The following is a 15919-nucleotide window of genomic DNA, read 5'->3' as shown; positions in this document are numbered from 1 at the left end:
ATTCTTCACTTGCAGGTCAAATGCAGGGAGGAAGAAGGAAGTTCCTGTGACATGTACGGAAAAACGGCATTTGGAAACTGGGGACAGCAGCAAGAGATTAAGGTATAAAACTGCAAATAAAGAGGCTGGGATACACGTACCGCTTCAGCAGATACATGTTTTCTCCACAAATGTACGTTTCTCCACTCTGACTAGAAGAGTTGGATCAGTGGTGCAATCCTTACCATTAGGCACCTAAAATGCCGGGCCCGTTTCCTGTCCAGCTCTTCTCCTCTGAATCCTAACTTTCCGTTTTCCTGGAATACAGTTTCCATATTGAACACAAGAAGGTCTTGCTATAGAAAAGTACTCTCAAACATAGTAAGATTTCCAGATCTGACAAAAAGCCGCTAGTTTCAATACACATTTATTGAAATGCCTGTTTCAATACACACACATTGCATATGTATCTGCTTCCAAATGGGACTCTGAAAACGTATTTTTAGAGGGGGCAGGGACTAGCGAGTCAGCCAGTGCACTTTGTGCTCTAAGCACTGTCATGAACACCGATGCTATAAATAGCATCACACGTTCAGCAGAATTATGAGTCACAGGCACCTACGGACTCCAATAAAGCAATGACAGGGAGCCTGCGGGGCTGACGTGCCTACAGCCAGATACTCGGCCCAGAAAGCCGTGGCGGCTTACACCAGGCTTTTGACTCCTGGGCTGTTTTCAGCAGCTCTGAAAGCAAAAGAATCGATGATGTAAAGCAGGGTGCTGGAATGATGGGAACGCTTCTAAATGCGGACACCAATGTCTCTGAAGGACCGCCTCGAGCGCCTCTGCACGGGCCGCCACGGTGAGCCAGAGCACAGCAGGGGCCTGTGTCTGCCAGGAGCGTTACCAGTGGTGGCCCTGGCCCAAAAGGTCTGGCGAGAACAACATTTCCAGAATGTCCTATGGAAACTTCTGAAGGCAACTCTAAGCCCGACAGTACAACTATTTGGACCTCTGCATCGGTAGGAAATCCCTGGAGATGGAGTGACCTCTGCTTGTACCAGCTGCAGAATCATGGCGGAAGCGTGATACAGCAGGACAATGACCATGTGAAGTCAGCTGCTCATCCAATAAAAGAAAATTACCAACTACAATTCTTTTAAAAGCTATTTTATTTATCTTTAAAGGAGAGAAACTGATTAGTTGTATAAAATATTATCATACATTTGATGTAAAGCCTTCAGTCTGTTTGAACAAAAAAATACATTGTCACAGTACAGAAATGATAAATCTGCTTCGGTGCTGGACTCTGTAATGTCACCCCTCTAGCCAAAGGATCATGGAAGAACTTCACTGGCTGTAACAGAGCTTACGGGCAGTGCACCCCAATGTTAACATATATTCTGTCTGTAAAACTGCAAAAAGTGAGAAAATAAGCATTAAGGTACTCTTAAAAACTTCTGTGCATTTTTCAGGAAGAAAGCTGAAGCCATATTGAGAGTAAAAAAACCAAACAACTCCATTTTATTTTAAAATTCATTGACAAAATCAGTGTGCTGCTCGTAGAATTTTTAGTAGCTCTAGGATTAGCTTCTGTTCAACACAAGAACTGACCTTTAAAACGTACTGGTGTCCGTATTGTAGGTTCAGCTAAACAACTTCTAAATGAGCTACCTAGAGAAGATGTTTTAAAACATTTGTGTAATGAACAGCATGCTTTTCTACTATCACTGCTTTAATTTAAGCAGCTGTGACAGCTAAATTTTGTAAAAATGGGTAATTTTAAAGCAGGACTTAATTTATTTCCTTATTTTTTAATTCGCTGGAAGTAAAACATGTGCTTTCCTTAACTGGCTGTTTTGCAAACCATTTCTCATTGCAAGAAAAATTCCAGTATCTGAATCAGTAACTAACAAACACGTAAGCTGAAAAAAGTTTTGGGGTTTGGGTTTGTGGGGGTTTTTTGCTAGTTGTAACAGTTCACAAGTTGCCTATTAAACTCTGCCTTTTTGGTAAAATAAGGCAGACTGATTTTCCCAATGGGGGCTCATCAAGTTCAGCTTTCAAGCAGACGCTGCAGTAAGGCCATTGGGAGATGCCCCATGCTTTTAGGCACCAGGCTGCTCTTACCTGGAACCCAAGTGGAGACACTTGGCTTTCAGCTATAGGAAAGAGGTTTGGTGCCTGTTTCTCAGGCTATTTGGCTTGGCTGCAGTTAGGTGAAAATGTTAAGAAATCCAGAAAATTCTACATCGTTAGAATTTTGAAATCTTATGTGTACCAGGTGAGTTTAGGCTTGGGGTTCTTTGTTCTTTTTTTAATAATTGAGATTTTGCAAGATAAAAAAGTGCACATCAAATAGTCTGCATATGGGAAGAAGCTTCAGCTCCTGGGAAAATTTTCTGTGCCATTCAAGGAGGAATCTCAGTGGGATTCATACTCCATGAAATTCAAACTGATGGACAGTGTAACCGCCCTCTGAAATTAGACTGGGGCAAGAGCTGGGGAAGGAAAACTACAAAACGCTAAGTATCGGTTTCAGTAGTACAGCTACATAATGAGCTCACTTGGAATTCGGGTTGTCCTTCTAATGTTGAGGCCCTGACTCTGCGAGGTCTATGACTGCTGTGCAGTTTGAGTTACTGAGAATTTGATGCACTAATTATACACAGAGACAGAAATTTGCAGTATCTGGCCCCTCATTTTCAGAATTTGCAAGTAATGGAAATCTAAAAACGAAATCTAAGAAAGAAAATTAGTGCATTTCAAATCATTCTAGCTAACATTTTGTCTTTAGACAGAAAAATTCAATCCAAGTAGACTGAATTGGCTTAAATCAGTAATGTTGCATTAGGAAACTAAGACACCTTCCAAGTCTGTTTTTAAAATCCTCAAAAAATATATATAAATTAAATTCAGTGGCTTACATTGTATATATGCTACATCATAAGGCAAAGTATCATGAGTAACACTTAAAAATTTTAAAAGTCCAAATGCTTTCAACTAGCAGTTCGGAATAAAAAGCAACTAAAAAAGCAACTCAATTAATGAAGGCTGTAAAACAAAAACAAGCTAAGAGGGCCTGCAGTGCAGCCCCTGGTCCTGAGAAGAATCTCACTTTTCTTCACTGGCTGAGGTATCATTGCCATCATTCAGTTTCTGCTTTTGCATTCTTGTTCGAGTAGATGCTAAAAAAAAAAAAAAAAAAAAAAAAGAAATTAAATACTTTCTTCAGAATTACTTCAGACGTCATTATTTCTTGTAAAAATTGGTAATGACACAAGGAATTGTATTATACTATTCTAAATAAAACAAATCCCACATTTTAAAAGTAAACACATAGTTCTGAGTTGCTTCAGCAATTCCTGCTCAATCTCACACATCATTCATTCCACCCATTCATGATACTCTCATTGCTTCTGTGCTTCTGTACCCTCGCTTTGCCTGGTTTTATCCTCAAGGCAGGCAGATGGGACTGCATCATGGAGCGATCTCATTTTGCTGCCAGGCAGACGCTCGGAGCTGAGCAGTGCTCACATCCCAGAGCCAGCCTGCAGAGGAAACGCCTTTTCCCCCCACAGTGACACTCAACTGGACATGAGACAGAACATCCCTTCTTAACCTCTGCCACAAGTAAACACTGGAACACTTCCCCTACCCTAAAATAAACAAGAGGTGCCTACAGGCATGCTCATACCTATCCCGACAAACAACTACTTGCTAGGTAAGAATTTTTAATGGGTAAATCTGCTCAGCTACTGAACTCAGATTCCACCAGAGAGTGAGAATGCCTGGTCAGACCAGGCGTGTCCCATCTCAGGAGTGGAAAATACAACCTGGATGTGGGGATGGGGCCATTTTGCTTTTCATGAGCTAGATTTGAGTTTCATTTGAAAAACAGAAAAGCAATCCCATAAAATCTGAAAGAAATGCTGATCCACAGTAGAAGAAAAAGCAGTCTCCGGCATTTTGGTATAAAAGACAGCAAAGCAACATAGAAAATTACATACAATTTTCCTGTGTATATAATTTTCCCTTACTAGACTGTAATTGCCTAAAAAGGTGTTCTGGTCAACTAAATGCTGCTGCAATTACTACTGATTTCTACCTGCAAGCTCTCAGCTAAGGGTCTGTCATTACAAGAAATGGGAAAGCTGTGGCAAACGTTCAATTCCATTTCAAGAATTCCTCTGTTTAGGAAGTGAGGATTTCCATTTTATAATTTGCAGTTGCAAGATTAAATGGAGCAAGTACAAAAAAGCAAGTTACCAAAATGACATCAATGTTGAGCAGTGTTTTTATCTGAGTTGGCACAAACTGTTTTATCCAAGGCACTCACCACTGTGCAGTTAACGAAAGAATAATACTCACTCATTTCTGCAAGCTTTTGTTGGAACTTGGACTCCTGGGGTAGGTGTTTGCTGCAGACAGAAAGCATAAGATTAAGTTAAAAAAAAACAAAAACTTTTTATCCTCATAACCTAACTTTAAATCAAGATTAGTTCATTTCAGTGCTATTGCCTTCCCTTACATGAAGAAGAATGCAAACTCTTCTCTCCTCCACACTGAACTCAAGAGTTGCTTGAATTCCCGTATGTCTAAAAAATTTGGGGTTTGTTTTTTAAAATACTGACTAAAGGCTACAGCATGGTTTAGCACTCGGCAATAACACTGCGATACTGGATGTATAGGCACCATATAAATCCTTGCTTCTGACATCAAAGCATCCAATTGAGAAGTATTATGATGCTCTCTCTCATTTAATGTATTTACTAAAGTTCACAAATTACAGAAGTTAGGATGTCAGGAAGAAGTTCGGATGGAAGGCCCTGAGAACCAATGTTTCAGCAAGTTTACTGAAAGGCTGAGAACAATCACTTACCTTCCATCTGCTTCGTCTTGCCCTTCTATATCAAAGCGCAGCCTCTTCAGTGGCTTAGGAGCAGCACTTCCTTCTGCGCTGCGTTTTAACTGGCAGTCGCTGTTGCACACCATCTGGTTTATTTTTTGAAACTTTTCAGAAGTCTGAAATTACAAGAAAATGAGGAAAGAATTGCCAATAAACCCTGAAACTACTCAAACTTTCCACTAAAAAAAAATTTAGGAGTTCTAAAACTCTGCAGTTTAAGAACTCTACCTTCTTTCAAAGCAACTAAAATAAAATGAAAAACATTTTAAAAGTGAAGTCTGGGTATCTGAAAGGAGTTAACAGAACACCCCTGTAATCTTTGTGCTTACAGATTCCATAAAACAATACGTTAAATTAGAGACACTCACTAGCCAGTTCGACAGATGTTGGCAGGCTATCCCATTCCTCCAAAAGTTACATGCATTGAAGATCAGACATTAAAAATGTTAAAACTCACCCCAAATGATTCACCAATTGATACCAAAATTCTGCCAAATGAAGAAGAGAAGTGTTTAAGATTAAGCCGCATTTAACAATGATAGAAGCATCCACTAATTTGCACAGCTTAGCATAAGACATGAACAAAGCCTCTTCCTCTCTTCTCTGTATTAACAGTGCAAACCCATACTATGCTTCACTGCGTTGAGACTGTTCACGTTTCTCTTCGGGCCAGTGAATGCTGAATCACCAGATCAACCATCCCATACCAATAGAAAACAAAATGTGGCTTGAAAGAATCAAAGGCCCCCACAGTCCGTCCCTCATCAGCAGGAAGACACTTCAGTGCTGGGTACTAATAATCATAATAATCATCCTTTCATCATTACCTTTAGGTATTTGCACTCAAAACCATGCAGGACTTCAACCTAAAATATACAATAATATTTCAATTTTTGTAGACTGCAGGCCAGGTGCAATGGGACTCACTTGATCCTAGTTTGAAAAGCCCACTGGAGACTCGCACATTTGCTGTCATCTCTGTCTGCTGAGAACTAGTGACCAACAATTTGAAATGTTCTGCTCAGTCAACTAAATACTCTGAACCATTTTGTTCTGAAAAAGTATTTTCTCTTTACACAAGTGTACAAAGCTCATCTATATTTTTCAGGAGTGTGATCCAGAATCAAAGCCAACAATATTTAAGCAATTAGGTCAGCAAATCCCTCTTGGATGTGACTATTCAAAAAAAAAAAAAAAAAAAAAAAGAAAAAACAAAGAAAAAACCAAACTCTTTGAGCATACTGACTAAACTGAAACAGAAAAGCGCTCTGCTCAAAGATGAATACAGTTTCCAAATACAGGACACAAACTTTTAACCAGAAAAGATGTGATAACCACAGATTATTGACAAACTAGACTGCGGTTTTCTAGTTTGTTTCCACTAAAATCCCCAAAACACCTTTCATTTAGTCAAAGAAGCACTTGTCAACAACCTACCTAGACCGTGGAGTCATCTTTGTGGGCGACTGAAACCCATCAGAGAATTTGTATGGGCTCTTCAAGGGTGAGATGTATATGTTATTGCCAGCAGGGACACGCCGAGGAGAGTTGGAAAACTGGTAAGGGCTGCGAGGAATGTGTGGGATAGGTGACAGAGTGGGAGGCTATAAAAATAATAAAATAATCATATAGTTTTTTTCTATATATTCTTATTCTATTAAATAATGAATACTGAATACAACTGACAGCTTACCCTGTTGGAGGCATACTGCAAAATGTTCGTTTTCAGCTTCTGCATAAACACTAAGTTGTAAAAGACTATAATGGAGTCATACTGTTCTTCCCTGATAAGAACACGTTTGAAAGTCTACATAGGGTGAGAAAATCATACACAGATTTAAAAAAGGCAAGAAAAATTTACATTTAACAAACTCATAAAACCATTCATAAAGTCTATGTTAGATAAGAGCTAAGATGGCATGTGTGTTGTATGCAAGCCATTGTAACTACTATTTAGAACCATTCTAAACTGTTGGGGTTTTTCTAAACATGTATGAACATCAGTAGAAGTATCTACTTAATTAAGTGGCACAGCCCCTTAAGGGTGAACGCAGTTGTTCACTACTTTAACAACATTGTCCAAATTTAAGCTCCATTTACACAACTGTCAAAAAAAAAGGCTTCGCTACTGTGCACACCTAGCAAGGCTAAAAAAATCATTACTGACCTGATGTGGATAAAATAGTTCTTTAGGCTTGGAGACAAAAGTTTGGAGTTTAGCCAAGACACACAAATACACTGTGAGAAATTCTGCTACTAAAAGGATGCCTATAGTTCAATTAATTCTTTGGTGAGATTTTTTTTCTATTCATTTAATTACTGATTAATTATTTTGTGCAAAAATTTACATACAGTAAAAAAAAATTTACATACAAAGAAAGGAACATCTTAATGTTAGAATTAAGCCTGCAACTTTAATACATACACACCTGTTTGATATATAACCATACATCTCTATTTGATATCTAACCATATTTCTACTGAAAGTTTCTATAGAATGTTATCTGCTTCTCTTCCCTTAATGCTCCATGAAGTCAAGTAGCTCTTAAAGGAACATGGGTTGCTTTTGAAAATCCTATTAGCTCTAGACCTGAATCTTTCATCTAGTCTCCAAATAAAATCATAAACCATTATTTAGCATCTTTAAGTAAAAAGGTGGAATGAAGTTTGCTTTCTGAGGAGAATTACCGAACTATTTCTGTAAGATGTTTAAAGAGACATTTAGTTTTCTCGTCAACAAAATGGAGGTGCAGTGAAGCAGTTTTCTTTTGTATGTTCAAGTGTACTTTGGGTTTTTTGTTTGTTTTAGACAGAGAGAAATAATTATTTTATAACATTTTTATGGAGGAATAACATTAAAGAATTTCCATACCTCTTGATTCGTGTTGGGAAGCTCCTTGTATGCCGAAACTATTATTTTAAATCTAAGATCTACATTCTTTACTTTGCATATGCCATACATGGAACACATCATGATCTATTAAAGAAACAAGACAAGAGAACTGGAAATGCAGAAAATTCAGCATCTTCATTTCAAGTTAAGAAATCAAATGATGAGCTTTTTATTACTGATTGTGCTCTGTAAACCAGCATGTAACTCAACTTCATATGAACTTACAGAAAGTAAGCCAACTACTGTTCCCTCCATTTCTGTATGACAATCAACTAATTGGAGCTGAGAATATCTTCTCTAACTTGTTTTGCACACTGCAATTTTAGGGTAGAGTAACAAAACCTGGATCAGCCACACATTTTGTCTTAAAAAAAAAGAAAAAAAGAGGCAGTATTTTCTTATACAAATTAACAGAAAATTTGGCTCTCCATTATTTTGAAAATAGCTGTAAACAGCATTTTGAAGGTCCTACAGTAAGTAACTGCCAGTACTTAAAAAACCTGAGATGATCAAAAAGAGACTGCACTCTAAACTAGTTTCTCCTTTGAGTGATCAATAGAGAAATAAAAACTCAGACTATAATTTCTAATGGTTAAAGAATACATAAGGGACATTTTGTTCAGGAAAGTCTTTCTAAACTCTTTAAAAAAAATTTTTAATGTTACCTGGTCCAAGTGCCTGTCTCTCATAAGCTCATATTCATTTTGCAGTGTGTGCTGGAAGAGGGTCCAGATCAAGGGTTCCAGGTCAGGATGTTCAGAGAGAAGCCGAAAGAACAGGGTATGTAGTCGAAGATAGGCCAGTAGATACACTTGAGAAAGAGAGAAGAAAAATAAACTGAAATGGTAACAATAGGGGTATGCAAAATAAAAGGAGCACGATGGAGGATGGACGCATTCAGGGGAAGCACCATATATGCTTGCCCAGTTCTTAAGCTTCCCGCGACATCTATTTATGGTCACTGCCGGAAAAAGGATACTATGATAGAAGGAACTCTCCATCTGAGCCCGTATGGCCATTCTTAGAATCAGTAGATAAGTTTTCAGTTTGAACTTGCAGTGTGTGGAGTGCATGCATTAACCTGCTGGCATCATTTTACTGTTTCTTCCAAGGGCAGCTGAGGGTTTGCACGGTACAGATTCTATTATCGTCTTTTAAGAAATGTTGAACTCCAAAACCCCAAAAGAATAAATAATAAGAGATAACTTTGCAATTTCAGCATGTACAGAAGCAACAAACCTTTTTTGTAGAACAGAGAGAGAGAGGTAGATTTCTGTGGTTTCTGTGCTTGAGGGGTCACAGTTGGCTGAGCATCTGGAGTGGAAGTAGCACTTGGAGGAGGTCCAGATGCTTTCTTCTTAGGAGATCTCACAGGAGAAAGATAGCTGGAGATTAAACATATATTAAGCACTTCAAATCACAGGATAAAGGAACAATTTTATATGAATAACACTTGCAGGAACTCTCCTCTCTTCCCTCATTAGACGTATTTAATTGCTAGTGTAACCTTTTATTCCCACATCAGGAATTAAAAATTCAAGTTATTGATTAAATACCTGATAAAGGGACTTACTTATTCCTAGACAAGTAAGAAAACAGTTTGCAATTACAAGTTTGATAGGGCTTGGGAAAAAACATTTCAGAATTTGATTTGGCTAAATTTACATGTATAATAAGCAGCAGCAAATACAAGTTTTAACTGTTGTTAAATAAATAAGCGAAGTACCAAGCCTAACAAGTAGGAAAACAGAAGACAAGTGGATTTATATACTAAGGGCGATATTAACTTCACATTTTACTAGACCTCAAAGCACGCATGTCACTTACAGGTCTGCTGCAGTGTGATTGTGTTGGAGAGGCAGATTGAGAGTGGAAGTGGGCTCAGGCTGATCAGTTTGGCCTTCTCGTTCTTTTGACTGCCTGATAAGATCGAACAGTGGTGACCCCTAGAAAAATCACAGTAACAGTACATCATACTGAGAACAGACAACCACAGTGGATGGCTTTTGTTCCTTATTCTCTAAAATCAACCCCCAAAATATGAACCTAAACAGAATATTAATGCTTTGAAATACCTCAGAACACTCATATTTTGCCAGATAAATTTTAACTATTTAACTAACAAATTTTAACTATTCAGTACACCAAACATTTTTTCTGTTTCAACAGCAGTCCGTTAGATTTAGGCTAACTGCAGAGTGGAGATATAGTTATATTCTAGAGGTGCTTATTACCTCCTATTAAATAGCAATTCCTGAAAAGAGCAGCAAACAATACAAGAAAATATCATCAAAGATCATATTTAAAAAAAAAAAAACCACAAAACCCCCAAACATCAGTGACAAAGTTTTTTTTTACCTAGTGTCAATCCATTTCTGCTACAACATCTACCCAGTATTTTACACATGACAATATACAAAACATGGTCATAACCCATCTAGCTGCACTGGGGACTGTTCAGATCTCTGCAGTATCATGAACCAGACCTACCTCTGGCAAGAGTTATAGTCACTCTGGATGCATTTGGTCTCTGCCCTCATGCCCCGAAACAAAAACCATTTTGATTTTAGGTCAATTATCAGTACTTTAGGCAAAGGAGCTCGAATACATCGGAACCTACTAAGGGTTTGAGGTAGGAGGCGATGCAGAGAGGATATAAGTGGAATGGAGAAGGTTCTGGCTGAAGCAACATTAGTTGATGTGATAAACAGCAGTCTTGCAGAAATAAAATCTCAGGCTTTTGCAGCTCGTGTGTCATGTACAGAGTAGAATTATGCTGAGACAGCAAGACTGCATGGGAAAACATTTTGGCACTGTATTTATAACTAATGTTGAAAACACAGGTTTGCTGGCTTCTGGTTTTTTATTTTCTTTAAACAGGAGACTTGAGCACAATGTTGCCTTCCAACAGTGCAGCATCAAAACTCCAGAAGCAACAAAAAAACCAGCTGATTAGCAAATATCTGCCTTCTCAGGGGGAAAGCAGTGTCCATATGACTGGAAATGAAGTGGGCAAAACAGACATTCAGCATTTTCCTCCAAATGATCCCCCAAAAGATAGCAGTAAAATCAATCAGCTCAACACTTTGCACATAATGCATCGTCCGATTGTCCAAGGTCTATTTGATCCTACAAATGCATGTTACTAATATTAAAATATGATGGCACAAATGACAAATCTGTAGCTACACTAACAAATAGGAGCAGAGCACACATGTAAAGCAAGCTGCAACACCTGGCTAAGGCAGTAAGGCTAGTATTAAAACTAGCATTAAGACTTTCCTCATTTAGCCTTACTTCTAAAAAGGGAACTCTTTTTCTCTGAAATGCATCAAGTAAAAGCTCACAGCAATATAATGACAGTGACTTGAGATTTACAATTTTTCACACGGTGTAATTTTTAAATTATGATTTTGGCAATACTGGAGCTTCTCCATCCGTAACATCAGTTACTGACTCATAACCACATAGTTATTTCTCTTTCATTTCTCAACCAGATCAGCTCTTGGGCTGGTTTGTATCATTTTTCCCTGGATTTAGGAGTACATGCAGTTCTCATTTGCTTCTTTCAGTGCTGCCCTTGCTGGAAATGCAGAGACATGACCTTCTACATCTCTCATTCTTCCAGCCACTTGGACTCTTCTTTTTTTATTAAACCCATCGGTGTTTCACTATGGTCTGAAGAATCCAAGTTTCTTTGCCAGAGCAATCACTAATTCATAGCTGACACACCTCCTGATTCCTTGACTAAGAGTGAATCCTGCTTCATTCATTTCACATTTTAGCTACTAACGACTGAGAAAGTATTGGTTTCAATGAAGCATCAGTAGGAAGAAAAGGGATTGATAAAGAGGAATGAGAAGTCAAGAAACACAAGCAAGAGCTACTGTTTTTGAAGTTAGCACTTGAGACCAGCAGTTCCATGTCCTCTCTCAACCCTGCTCCAATTTTTGCCACACAGAGTGTGATTTCATTAGATAAGGTGAGAGGACACAGCAGCCTGCTACCTATGAAAGGGACCTGCCTACTTTTGCATCATTTCCACTCCTCCTCTTCTACTTGCCAGCTCTGACAATCAGTCAACCTCTGCATCAGTCAATTCAATGCACTAAACCAGCAGAAAGTTAACAGAAAAAGCAAAAACAGATTTAAGCTGGCTCTAAAGAGAATCACAAGCAGAGCCAGAACAGGCATTAAGAAAGGACAGGGCAGCAACGCCACGAAGGTTGGGAGCAAAGCAGGAAAGAGCAGAAAACGGGGAGTACGAGATGTCCCGCTTTTACTGACAACAACCTGCTCAATCAGCTGATTGGCATGTGAAACTTTACCCTACAAGAATTTATGAAACCTACTGCTGCTTTCCATCAGTTAGATCAACTACAGTTAGGCAAGCAGATATTCTTCGTGTAGAAACATCTACTTATAGAGACCAAGTAGAAAGACGAGTGAGTCCAATATGTCCTTTTTGGCTCCTGCAAATACTAATTGACACTGTGGTTAAAATTGTGTCAAGATAAATGGTGTGTTGTCACCCAGCTGGCCCGCAGCAGCGCAGATCAGCCAGCAACAGCAATGGTGGGAGGTGAGAAAGCATTGACTCAACACGTGCCCTTGGGCAAACCACGGCCGGGTCGCCTACCCTGACTGCAGAAACTTTGTTAGCGCTGCAGTTGCAGGAGCAGGGAAAAAGGTTATTTAGTTTTCAGACCTGGTGAAATTTAAGGTGGCCATTCTGCAGATCGATATTTTCCACCTTACAGCTAAAAGGACTTTAGGTGAAGCCCTCTGTGCTCTTTCCCTGGGGACCCCTACCACTCTTGCTGGTAGCTTTCCAAATGCACAGCTGCGTAGCTGGAGAAGAGAAGTTGGTGCCTCACAAAAAAACCGAGTATGCCATAATACAAAAAATACACAGACACAAGTTTTCTCAAATGCATCTACTCCTCCATCCTGCAAAACTGAGGGGTTTAATTACAACCTTGCCTCCTCTCTTTATATTTAAACATGAAAAAGGCTGCTATTCAGTGAACCTGAAGCACATTCTGCAGCTTGCAGGGAGTTTTCAAGCTTTATCAGGACAAACTCTGTTCGGCTTTAGTCCCACTACTTGGTATTCAACAACCTACCTCTCGCTCAAATGAGCGAAATGTAATGTCATTAACCAGGCAATTACCAGTCCTCTAAGTCATAGTCACAAAAGAACTTTAACCCCTCGGTCCAGCTTTATCGAACAGGAATGTTTTATCAGTAACTTGTTTCTAAAGCGACATTATTCACACTATCTTTTACAAATTTTATACTGCTTTTTAAAGCTTTTAAGTAGCACTTGAGGGCAACAGGTCACCTCCAATGCATTCCTTTCACATGAAAGGAGTTTTGCAGAGTTTTTACTTTAATGCTCAGTAAGTGATTAATGTTATTAGATGCAACCACAGAATAAATTTTACTAATTCAGTGAAATGCCACTTTTCATCTGAGACTTCCCTGTGATGGCTAGTGAAGCCCCATTTTATTAGTGTAAAAAAGGAGAAAGCAATTACAGCTAGAATTTCTTAGGGTCAAACAGTCAACAGCATCAGAACGAAGAACAATGCTGAAATTGGGACTCAGTCTGCTCTCACGCTACCCAGGGCTAACTGTAACTCCGCGACAGTAAACTCCATGCATTAAGCGTGGCTTTGTTAAGTGAGCCTCTGCAGGATGATACCCTGCAGCAGTACCTGCATCACAAACGTCTGCAGTGATTTTTCCCCATCTGAAAGCTCCTTTTAAGGACAAAACTGGCAGAATTTCTCATTGACTAATTTGGCTATGGTGAAACTACAGGACACACAGGTGCTTCCCAGCTTCCTGATCTTTACATCAGCTCTGTCCCAACAACACGTTTAAATGGACTTTGGTTTCCATAAACAAATTAAACAAAAGACCTAAATCCTTAAATATGGAGAACAGCTACCCTGGGGTTTGGATGTACTCCACTGGCTACAGAGGAAGTCCCTGAGCAGCTTTACTCTCAGCAGTGCCAGTTAGCAGCTCACAGTATTTTAAAAATTGCTTTTGTCTTTATTTTCTATTGCTTTATACTTCCATTCTTTACAATAATTTTCTAAACAATTTTCAGGTGGGGGTTTCCCCAATAAATTTTAACGCAATGTTTATCACTCAACTAGTGTGTATCTCAATGCCTAGCTACCTTAAGGGGGTGTTTGGGTTGTTTGGTTTTTTTTTTTATCATATATATATTATCAACACCACCACAAATTATTGAATCAGTCAATACAATATATAACATTAAGAAATGTTTTTCTTCATAATATGCTAAAAGGTGGCTGTGATTTTGCAAGGCAAAACAAAGCCAATTTAGACTCGACAGCTTTGGAATGGAAGTGCAAGGACTGGATCGGAGTGATTTCCACTCCTCTTTCCTATGACAGAATTGCACACCCAGAAAGTTGACTTTTGCTTGCAACTGTATTTTCAGAAGCTTCACATGACAATTAGTGTTCAGAATTCTGAAATAATTTAAGCCTGCCAAAACAAAATACACTTCACAGTCTAAATTTAAATAGTATTTACCATAAAAAAAACAGTAAGATTAAGGACCATGTTTTAATGTCAAACATAAGAGTTGTGTTATATAAATTATGGTCCTATTAGGGCTTGTATTTACAGAATTTTAAAAGAAAAACATTAACAACTGCAGTGTTAACAGTTTAATTTGTATAAGAATACTGTCAGAATTGCTTTTAAGTCCTTAGAGCAAATGCATATTTAATGCAAGACCTATTCCTACCTTACTGATCTCCAGCATTTAAAATCAAGTAATCCTGTCATCAAGTTTTGTGAGGCTCTCCTTTTATCTAAATGTGTAGTATGCAGAGAGAAAAAAGCAGAAAAGAAATGGTGACTGATAATTAGTTCTAGTCACTTTAAAGCGATATTTTGATGGGCTTTTCCTTCTCACACAAGAGGCTTAGAAAGTCATAAACTACGGGAGAAGTGACAAGCACACACTGATGCACATACAAATCATGAAAATGGTGATTATTTGAACTCATTGACGAAAAGTACACGGGCAGCTGATCTGAAAGCAAGTGTCCTAACCTCACGCATGTTAGGAATTTTCAAGTTCACTTTTCTCATGTTGCAGTTTCTTATAAAATTTAAAAAATAAAAAAAAAGTTATCACACCAGAAGAAGAGTAACTGAATCACACAGAATCACAGAATCACTAGGTTGGAAAGGACCTTCAAGATCATCAAGTCCAACCGTTAACCCAACGCCACCATGTTCCCTAAACCATGTCCCGAAGTGCCACATCCACACGTTTTTTGAACACTTCCAGAGATGGTGACTCCATCACCTCCCTGCTTCTGGTTTGGCATGTAGGACCCATTATGGAAATGTGGAACCGATTTAGGCAGTCTCTTAGCTACTTATTAATATGAAATCAAGCATCTCTAATGGGAAAAACTGAGATTTCCTACCAAAAGCTGTTCAAAGGCCTAGTGAAAAAGGAGCTCAAATCTCTCCAGTCAGAGAAGGAAAGCCAGGTCACCACAGCCTGGATATGCATCTTAAACTGTGTTGCTTTAAATGATGCTGCAAATCCATTCTCTTTACAGTTTTGCGATCATCTAGTGTTTCTCAAAAGCCTCTGGAGAGACCTGGCAAATCTGGGTAGAATTCAGACATTATTTTAGAATAATCAATCCCACAATTTTCAACCTCTCCACTCCCAAAATTGCTCTTCACCAAATGGTTTTATATCAACCAATTTTCTATGTTTTACAGGGTCTCTCAGCAAAGGTCCAAGGGGCTACTTCACTACCAGATATAAAAGCATCATCAAGATATCCTTCCTAGCACTGGAGAAGGGTGCATGTGAAAACAGCCATCAAACTTCTGAGAGGCCCACCACAGACGTGTCTTCCCCAGAAATTACGGGAAGGCGTGGGGAGAGATGAAAAAAACTCAAGAAGCATATCACAGCAAGACAAACAGTTGACAGGCACGATGAGATATTTGGAGTGACAGCTGCTTTTAAAAAGAGCTAAATTAAAAAGCGAAAGAAATTTAAAGACAACCCCGGGATTCCAGCAATCTCCATTTTTTCCTCTGGTTTTTAAATTTTAACC

General features: G+C 38.7%; 1 protein-coding gene across 1 annotated transcript in view; it reads right to left on the bottom strand.

Moving 5' to 3' along the window:
- Positions 1-1230: 1230 nt before the first annotated feature.
- RB1 (RB transcriptional corepressor 1) overlaps positions 1231-15919 on the bottom strand; it is a gene marked incomplete at its 5' end in the record, with an annotated part of 88214 nt that continues 73525 nt past the window's right edge. The window contains 11 exons of the mRNA XM_082001229.1: positions 1231-1394; positions 3098-3167; positions 4351-4400; positions 4862-5004; positions 5346-5376; positions 6326-6492; positions 6582-6695; positions 7761-7865; positions 8447-8592; positions 9021-9166; positions 9609-9727. Coding sequence (XP_081857355.1) covers positions 1349-1394; positions 3098-3167; positions 4351-4400; positions 4862-5004; positions 5346-5376; positions 6326-6492; positions 6582-6695; positions 7761-7865; positions 8447-8592; positions 9021-9166; positions 9609-9727 — 1137 coding nt within the window. The 3' untranslated portion in view covers positions 1231-1348. The remainder of the gene's footprint in view (positions 1395-3097; positions 3168-4350; positions 4401-4861; positions 5005-5345; positions 5377-6325; positions 6493-6581; positions 6696-7760; positions 7866-8446; positions 8593-9020; positions 9167-9608; positions 9728-15919) is intronic.

The sequence above is a fragment of the Phaethon aethereus genome, assembly GCF_964289735.1.
Source record: "Phaethon aethereus genome assembly, chromosome: 1".
In the NCBI taxonomy this organism is placed as follows: Eukaryota; Metazoa; Chordata; class Aves; order Phaethontiformes; family Phaethontidae; genus Phaethon; species Phaethon aethereus.
The sequence above is the reverse complement of the archived record's forward strand: the minus strand, read 5'-3'. Positions and strand labels throughout refer to the sequence as shown.